The sequence below is a fragment of the Nematostella vectensis genome, chromosome 7, assembly GCF_932526225.1.
Source record: "Nematostella vectensis chromosome 7, jaNemVect1.1, whole genome shotgun sequence".
NCBI classification, from domain to species: domain Eukaryota; kingdom Metazoa; phylum Cnidaria; class Anthozoa; order Actiniaria; family Edwardsiidae; genus Nematostella; species Nematostella vectensis.
In genome coordinates this window covers 16,260,388-16,269,815 of record NC_064040.1, presented here as the reverse complement: position 1 = coordinate 16,269,815, position 9,428 = coordinate 16,260,388, and the positions used below count along the sequence as shown (strand labels likewise).

The 9,428-nt window shown below is 40.1% G+C and overlaps 1 protein-coding gene across 1 annotated transcript; it reads left to right on the top strand.

Annotated features, from left to right (window-relative positions):
- The first annotated feature begins 204 nt into the window (after nucleotides 1-204).
- Nucleotides 205-8,960, top strand: LOC5516031. Its single transcript, XM_001636076.3, has 3 exons — nucleotides 205-1,079; nucleotides 4,565-4,769; nucleotides 8,346-8,960. The coding sequence occupies exons 1-3, from the start codon at nucleotides 780-782 to the stop codon at nucleotides 8,561-8,563; spliced, it is 723 nt and encodes a 240-aa protein (XP_001636126.1). The 5' UTR covers nucleotides 205-779; the 3' UTR covers nucleotides 8,564-8,960.
- The last annotated feature ends 468 nt before the right edge of the window (nucleotides 8,961-9,428 follow it).

Genomic DNA, 9,428 nt, shown 5'->3' with positions numbered 1-9,428 from the left:
GTCACAAGAACAAAACACGCTCTTAGAAGAACATTTTTTACGCACTAAACAATGCACTAAATAATGAAACCTATAGATTACAAGGGAAGCAAGCTATAAATCATCCACACAAAGAGATAAAAAAACGTCAAGATATCAAACTCGAGAAACGACTGGAAATCTAGAATCTAAAAATTTAAGCTCAGGATTTCGCAATTACGTTTCTAGTCTATTCGCAAAGCATGCTGGTCTATGTAGAAAAAAACTCACTTTTTGCAAACGCACTTTGTGCTTCACGAGATTGCACTTTTTGCGTTACGACATTGGACTTTTTGCACAACGACATGTGACTATTTGTCACACACGATTGGATGTTTAGGCTTGCGTCATGGCACATTATGCAAATCGCCAACAACATCTGACTCTTGGCGTCACGACATGAGACAATTTGCTTCAAAACACCGCACATTATATCTCATAATATGGCACTTTTCCGCTTATAACATCGCACTTTTTGCGTGTATGACTTAGAATATCGCTTTTAACAGGAGGAGGAGGAGGTCATATGGTCGCGACCACACGTCCGTCATTACAGGATAACCTATATAGTAATAAATGCGTGGTTGTGTGGACGTGACAATAGGACAATAGGACCATAGGACCATAGAACCTAATAATATTCTAACAAGCACAACGTCTGTCTCACAAAGACGTGAACATCTCTTCTTCAACCGCCTGTATCTCTCAAAAGTTCACCAAGGTGTACAACTTACCTTTTCCACCTTGCGTTCATTTATACAATGCCACTTAAGCATGAACACCACCAAGATGGCGGGCTGATATTCACGACTGGGGACCGAGTATTGGAGGAGAAAGGCGTCGTGCTGTTTGGGATGAGCCCTGGTAACCCATACTACAAACAGCCTATTATTGAACAGTACGTCGAGTTTCTCGGCAAAGAGCCCAGGAAAATAGTTGTATTCGTTCCTCAGCAACCCTCAGTACATACGTACAGAGCCATGGGATCTAAGGATGCTGTGAAACGAGCGAAAAAACACGCCGATTATCTACGAGCACACTGCAAGAGAGCCATTAAAAAGGTAGGGAAATATCTACAATCTGTTACAAGAAACGGACACCTTCCCTCCCCCCCTCCTTAATGTTGGAGGGCGAATGAACACCTAGCAACTGCTTGTGTTTTGAGCTAAAAGTCGCCTATAACCAATATTAATTAGGGGGAAAAGAGGGTAAAGTGTTGTTATGTAAAATGTCCTACTTACTTTTGTTGCGGATTGTCTGAGGGTTTGCACCGTGACCGGTGCAAACGTGTACCAATTCAGAAATAAATTACATTTTACTTACATTACGTTAGGTGTGCTAATAAAAACATACATCCCTTACCAAACTAGCGCAAAGGACTATACATAATAATATATTGTGCAATCATTTAATAATTTATGTTCGCCTAAGCACAAGTCAAGGACAAAAATTTGTTATGAAATCTAAGGTCACACTGAAAAGGGGTCGCGTGGATTCGGAAACGAAAGGTCATATCTTACCTCACTAAAGTGCAAAATATGTCAATACGTGAAGTAGCAGATAAAATAGTTATTTCTCGGTCTACCGTGTGGCGGAATAGAAATTCCTATACACAGAACGAACTCATCAGTAACTTTTTTCATTACCTGTGTCCGTTCGGCGATTGATGGCGAAATAATGGTGGGAGGGTTTTGAAGTCAAAACTTACATTTTTGGCTTAAAATTGCTAAATGAAAAACGCAATGGCTTTATGCCCGACAGTCGGGACAGGTCTTGGATGGACTATAATGCCCGACAGTTTTCAATTTATTCAAATAACCCAGTAAATGGACTTCCTTGCGCATTTCGTCGAGTAAAAAATAAAACTAATGGCAAACTATGATAAAACTATGAATAATATAATTGAAATAGAGCTATGATAAAAATATATGGAAAAAATAAACTAGTTATAAATTAAATGTTTTTTTAAATAAAAATGTCTTAAGTGCCTTTTTAAAACTATATATAGAATTTGTGCAGCTTACTTCTTACGGAAGACTATTCCGCAGACGGGGCGCAGCGACTGGAAATGCACGATCTTCAAAAGAATTTTTTGACTTGATGGTGCATCTAAGGGTCATGTTGTTATTTGATCTAAAACTATAAGTTCTATTGTTTGAAACGTTAATAAAATCCTTTATGTAACTGGGTGAATTGCCAGGTATGGCCCTATCAATGACAGTTTATATCGAATTCGGTAGACAATCGGCAACCACTGAAGGCTTTTAAGAATTGGTGTTATGTGGCTGAATTTACTCTCTCGAAAAATAACTCTAGCTGCAGTATTTTGCACGCGCTGCAATTTTTGCAAAAGGTTGTCTGTGTACACTATTAAATCGTAATTTTAGGATTTTTCTACATATGCTGCTAAATGTCAACAGTTCTCAATTTATTCAAATAACCCAGTAAATTGTTGACCTAGTGAGTTCAAAGTATTGTATATTTGTGGAGAAAGGGCAAGCGAATCTAATTTGAGCTTTGTAGTCGGAATTGAACGTTTTTCCTTGCATGTATATACTATAAAATCGTTATCAGTGACACTGAATTTTATCTCCTACAACTGTCGGGACTGGTCTTCAACGGACTTAATGCTCGACGGTTTCCAATTTATTCAAATAAGCCAATTATTTCAAGCCAAGTGAGTTCAAAGTATCCTATATTTGTCGAGAAAGGGCAAACGATTCTAATTTGAGCTATGCTGTCGGAATTGAATGCTTTTCCTTGCTTTCATTAAAAGACACACCCCCTTTTATTTGCTAAAGGAATATGGCATAAAAACATAGCCTCGCTCAAAACAGCCAAAATTATTACCATTCAAATTCTAAACACTAGCACTCTGACATTATAAACCTCGTTTTCGGTAAACATATCACCCCTAAATATCTATATTCATTTGACAATCAAACGTATTTTCTATGAATTTCATGTTCAAACGAGCGTTAATTACAGACACATTTGTTGGATATTTTTTTCCCGATTCTGACATCTTTTAGGATTAAAAATTCATTTGACCACACCAAGAGAGCATAAGATAAGAGAGGGACACTTTGGTATTACCCGCGCGCCATGTCGATTCCGAATCTGGCTATTTTTAGTAACCACCACTCCACCACTGCGCGTGAGGATTTGTTCCTTTTTTTTTGTCCTACTCCCGCGCGGGTTGCGTGTTGTTGTTTTGCCAACTCGATAGGTATGAAAAGAGATCATGTAAAATAACTCGGAAGAAGAAAACAAGTCTAACTTAAGTAAGCAAGATTGGCAAATATACTCACAGAAAGCTAAATCCCTAAATAGTTTGACTGTTTCGTTAGTCTGAGCGGCGAAGAAGAAAGTGAAGAAAATAGAAAAAAAAACCGACGAGCGATAAAATGGCTGTGATACCGCGTTTGATTCAAATCCCGACTCCAGCTCGTATAATAACAACATAATAATAAAACATATAATAATAACAACATCAAAGAAGTACAGTAATATCTCCCTCTTTATTTTCTCACTATTACAAAAGCTGAGATTCTTCAGCTTGCTGGCTTTGATCATCACAAAAATGCATTCCCCCGCTACAAGGATAGTTTTATGAAATGTATTTTTCTTGGATTCCTTCTCAATTCACCGGAATATTCACAAAAATCAATATCATATCTAATGTCTAACTTACAGATTTCGTTTGACCATTAGGAAGAGAATGAATGTTGAGAAACCACGAAGAAGCAGCAAGTTAGAGCGAAAACGGTGTTTGAAGCACGAGGTTTTCCGCTCTTGAATGAAGTCTCGTTTTCGAAATCTTGCAATCCTCGAAGTACTACATCCCCTTAAATAAACTGCAACTGCCCGTATCATTGATGCTAGAATGAAATTTTCGATGGTATTTGTCCAAATAAGGTGTTTTTTTCTCGGTTTAAGTCACAAAACAGCGGCAAACAACAAGATGAAAATGCCAAAGCGCGGGGGTAGGGTGAGTAAAAATGTTCACGCGCAGTGGTGGGGTGGTGGTTACTAAAATAGCCGGATTCGGAATCGACATGGCGCGCGGGTAATACCAAAGTGTCCCTCTCTTATCTTATGCTCTCTTGGTGGGTCCTATTTTTTTACCCTTTGGCTTTGGGAGGGTCCTATTTTTACTTCGTTATTTTTTCCGTTTTTTGATTAGGATTAGTTGGCCTTGTATGACCTATGATAAAAACAGTCAATCGTACTACTTAGCAATAAAAATGTACACATTTAATTAGATTACGTGTATATTTCGTGATACTGTTGTAGAAAGCCATACCCAAGACTTTTCTAGACAACATGCTACGTTCCATAGCAGCTATCGACAGAGGGTTCTCATGCGGACAGAAATAAAATAACAAGCGAAAACGCGAAGGATCATAAAGACGCAACACGGATAAGTGAGATGATAGGAACAGGCAGGAAGAAATCTTTGCTAGCAGGGGAATATAGGTCTTCTCTACCTTCTCTCCCTATCTTGAATCAATCTGATAAGAATCCTGACGCCGTGTCTTTTTAGTTGTCTAAACTTCGCGAGCTCCCCGGTGACTTCCATTTCGTGGACTGGCCGCGCGAGGTTGCCACGCACGTTGTGTACCAAGAGAAGCTGGAAGAGATGACTCGGTTATACCACACGCATGCGCTCTTTCGACAGGACGCAGTAAGGGAGGTGGCGAGGGTGCTAGGCAAGACCCCCCGCGACGAGATGTCAGACAAGGAGTCAGGTAGACAATAGCGGATCTAGGGGGAGGGTTTAGGTTTACCCCCCACCCCCTTTGGCTGCCAGAAAGCCACACGAATAAACAAATTTACCCCCTCCCCCCTTTCCTGAAGTCGAGTTGTCGGGGTTCCATGGTATTTCAAGAGACAAGATATCTCGCACTCGCGCCTTTGAGGAAGACCAGATATTTCGACTTATGATGCGGATGGCCTGTTAAAAACCAGAGTAAGCTGTGTAAAACTTTTGAATTTAATAGATATATTCAAATTTCAAAATTTTCATTCCTTGAGTTGTTTTTAAACAGGGCCCGTCCCTTCTATGGAAGAACTTGGTGAGCTTGGTCCCGCAATGGCCACAGCTTTTACATAGCAGTGTCTCCTAAAGGATTATGCGTGCAGCGGTAGCTCGGTACTTTTAATGTGGCATTCTGTGAAATATGAATAGCATTGTACTAAAAATAAGAAAAAGAGAAAAGGAAGACATAAAGAAAAGACTTCGCTGAAAATAATCTGTGCTTATGCAAGTTCTGTACAGAAATAGCACCCAGCAAAGCAGAAGATACTCCTGGACATTAGAACAAAACATAAGCAGCAAACATCAGGTTATAAAATCAGGACATATTTTCTAATATTCATTTCAATTTACAGGGGTAATGTAAGAGGACACTTATCAAAACTTATTCTAGTTAAACCATTACTGCTATCTTCTGGTTGCAGCAACAGGTGTAAAATAAAAAGCAGCAAGTGTGCCTATCTGTTACAGACTCTAGATCAGGCCACGCTGGTTATAGACTGGGAGGTGTACCTGGTACTGTTGTACGAATGCGGCGGCCAAATAGTAGTTCTGCTGGCGATACTCCGTGCTCTAGTGGCGTTGATCTGAAGGCTAGCAGCGCTTGATAGGGGTCTTCCGACTTCTTGATCAGGTTCATTGCTGTCTGGACCCCTCTCTCTACATCCCCATTGGATCTTGGAAAGTGAAGACTACTTGTCACATGAGTAAAACCATATGACGTAGCAAATTGCGCAAATATTGCTGTGGCATATTGTGGGCCATTATCTGTCATGAACTCTCGGGATAACCATGCCTTGCGAATATGGCTTTCAAGTGTTCAATGATACCCTTAGACACTGTATCAGATAGACGTGACACCTCAACATACCTCGAGAGGGAGTCGATCACCAGTAAGTATGTTGCGCTTTTGTAACACGCCACTTTCTGCCACGGACGTTCCGGTAGCTTTGAGGGTATGGTGCCTCAGTGGGACTGCGTCTCAGCTTATTCAATTGCTTTACTTACTTCTGGCCATTTGACGATTCCTTGATGACCAGTGTGGATAACTTGGACTATTTCTTCCCGTAATGACGTCGGGATGACGATGCGCTCTGCCTTTATCAGTAGTCCGTTCTGACAGCTCTCCTCTGACTTCCCAGTAGGGTTTTAGCGTACTTGTAACGCTCGACTTTTCCGGGCATCCCTCGGTGCAATTCTGTTTGATCATGTTGCAGACCGGATTCTTGCTCTGCTCTTTTCGGATTTGACAGAGGCGGTCGCTAGATGAGAATATACCATCAAGGTGAGGGTATACCATCAATGAAGGCGTCCATGAATTGGTCAACCTTTTCCTGGAGTTTCAGCTCTTCCGGTTTGAGTATTCTTTGCAAGAAGCTCTGGATAGCGCGTCCGCAGTGCTCAAGGTTCTTGCCTTGAACTTGTGATATTGTGTATGCGAAATGCAACAGCCGCATCTGGAATCGTTCGACAGTTGCAGTAAACTCGCCAAGGTTCTTGGAACCCAGTAAGGGAACTAAGAGCTTGGTCGGGCTTGGTCTGCTCTGCTAGTCTCGGTGAAACAAGGCAGTCTCCAAACAAAACTGTAGAACAATACGTGACGAGGCTTCGACAGAAAGGCCAATTCGGCGAATTTGGCGAAGCAGAATTCTTGGATGAACAAATTCTTGACCAAGTTAAAAGTGGTTGTATGGTCACATGACCTGCGGCTCAAACGACTTCAGAAGAGACGAGTATTAACCCTGAGCCAGTTGTGAGAAATTGCTCGACCTTTGGAGGATGCAGAACGTCAAGCTGGGGATATTGAAGGGAAAAACGATAGACAGACTGCAGATCTAGGAGACAAGAAGGAAGTTACCCGAGTTTTCAACAAGAAGGAATCTGCTGGTCGGCAAAACAAGTCTGGACGATCTAAGAAGTTTGATGGCAAGTGTTTTCGGTGTGGTCAAGAAGGTCATATGTCCAATGAAAAAGGCTGTAAACCTTGGGGCCAGACCTTCCACAAGTGTAAAGGAATGGATCGCTTTCAGAGAGTTTGTAAGAGCAAACAAAATAGGCATCCACCAAAACTGGAAGTCAGGAAAGTCGAACAGAATGATGTCAGGTACGCCTGTGACCGGCACTGGTTATGGTGATTCAAACGGTCATGCTAAAATAACAGTGAACGTTGGGGGAATACCTGTTTCAATGGTTATTGACTCTGGTGCCACTTGCAATATTATTGATCAGACACATTGGGAAAAGTTGAAGACTCAACATATCGTCTGTGAATCAGCAAAGTGCAAACCGAACATGTACCCTTATGGCAGTGAAGATCCTCTTCCTATAATTGGCAAGTTTACTGAACAAGTGATTTGGGGACAAACTGTTTTGAACAATGTGGAATATATAGCTATTCAAGGAAAGGGATAATCTTTTCTAGGACGAGCAACTGCGTTAGCATTAGAGGTCTTAAGGCTGGGACACCAAAATGTAAATGCTGTACATCAAAATCAGACAGTAACTGATATTTTAGTATTTAAGTATCCGGGTTGCTGTGGAGGCATTGGAAAACTAAAGGACTACCTGCTTAAGATTCCAATTGATGCAAATGTAGAACCTGAATTTAGCCTAAGCGTCGCGTACCCTACCACTTACGAGATAAATTGAGTAAGAAGTAGTTCAAAGAACTACTAGAAAGTCGCCTGCAAGATTTGATGACTTTATTGTAGGATATTAGATAATTGACACTGGACAGTAACCACACATTAGGGTGTCTTGTATGATACTTCTGTACTATTTACAATATTTAAATAGTTTAGGAACTATTTGTCTAAGAAGGGACGGAATGTAGTGTTTGTTTCTTACCCTATCCCCTGTTAGTAGAGTAATTGTGCGCGGGTTGAGGTACTGTTGTAATGGCCACTCTCATGTGGATCAGTTCTAAGTAAAATTCTTAGTTAGATCCGATACTATCTGGTTAAATCCGAAACCATGGATAGTGCAATCACTAGCTCTGTAATTGTATCTTATTCTTCCTTCGACCAATCTATTGTATCAAGCGCTTTTTCTTTTTTGGTTGATGTATATATAATGCACATGGTATTTTCATGTTTACCTGTGATATTACGTAAAATGATTTTTTTCTCTTCACTATAGTAAAAGCAAAAAAAACAAAAACGAAATAACATAAAGCGAACACGGAACTTGATACTCAGAATATAAGAAACAAGCCACCACTCAGTAGCATTTTATTTAATGTTAGCAAGTAACCTGGTGTTGATGTTGTTTCTTTTTGTTTTGTTTATAGCGGATTTTTATCCCGATCTTTATAATGACGACAGCATTAGAGAAGCAGTGTTGTATATAATCGAGGAGTTCGCCTACATATTAGCCAGCAAGGCTCTGTACGACGCAGACGAAGTAACCTTCATCTATCATCGCTCATGGCCCATACTTGAGAAATTAATCAATGGGGAATATGACGGCAAGCCAAGACAGGGATATGGTTTCTGTATCATCTGCTGAGCTTTCAAACAAGACGTGTTGGGAATAACGAGGAGGCTTCTTTGCGGTGCAGAGTTATGTCCGTCCCGCGTTTCCTACCCCCCTTTAAAGAGATTGAGGCAGGAGGGGACATTGGTAACAAAAGGAGTAAATAAAGGTGGAACCTCATTTGCTCAAGATGACCTCAAGTTTCCTAGATACGATTTTTTAATTGTATAACTCAAACATAGAAGAGGGTCACTTTGTTTCCTTTATCAATTTCTCTTTTTTTAGTCTGAATTGATTCCCAAAAAATAACAAACATGGCGGTCCACTATTTTAATCGTTTTAAATGCTTTCTGACCAGTTTGCAGTATTTCAACAAGTATTTATATCTGTATAATTAAGGCAAATAAATGAAAAAAAAAACTAAACAAAACTAATTAGTATATTTTATTAGCCCTTTTTGTGTTAACGCTTGACATTTTCTCGGTGAATTTGATGCGCTGTTCCTTTCTTTACGGCGATGTTGTCTCCCGCCGGAATGCGAAAACAAAAAATAAAACACTTTTGTCGAATGTTATCACTGCAAATCACTTGCGATTCCCGAGTTTACTGCTTGCGTTTTTTAGCCGGCCCTTCAGTTAGTTTATTTGGAAATTATTGTATTCGGAGTTTTGGGGAATTCCAGGCTTCAATGAGTTATTTGGACGAACTGTAATTCCAGCTCACACGATAAATAAAATTTATAATATACAGTATAAACTTAGACAGAACTCGTTTATTGGTATACTGCAGCCAGCTAATGGCGCAAGTCAAATGTTGTTGCTTGCACAATTATGATATGTCGGCCCTGAATATTCCAAAAATAGATTTTTTTTTTCAGTGAGTTTGTTGACGAAGTTTG

Excerpts from the sequence above, each read along its gene's own strand:
- LOC5516031 (XM_001636076.3), top strand. The coding sequence starts at position 780 with ATGCCACTTAAGCATGAACACCACCAAGATGGCGGGCTGATATTCACG. Across the intron at positions 1,080-4,564 it reads GCAAGAGAGCCATTAAAAAG|TTGTCTAAACTTCGCGAGCT; the intron begins GTAGGGAAATAT and ends GTGTCTTTTTAG. Across the intron at positions 4,770-8,345 it reads GATGTCAGACAAGGAGTCAG|CGGATTTTTATCCCGATCTT; the intron begins GTAGACAATAGC and ends TTTTGTTTATAG.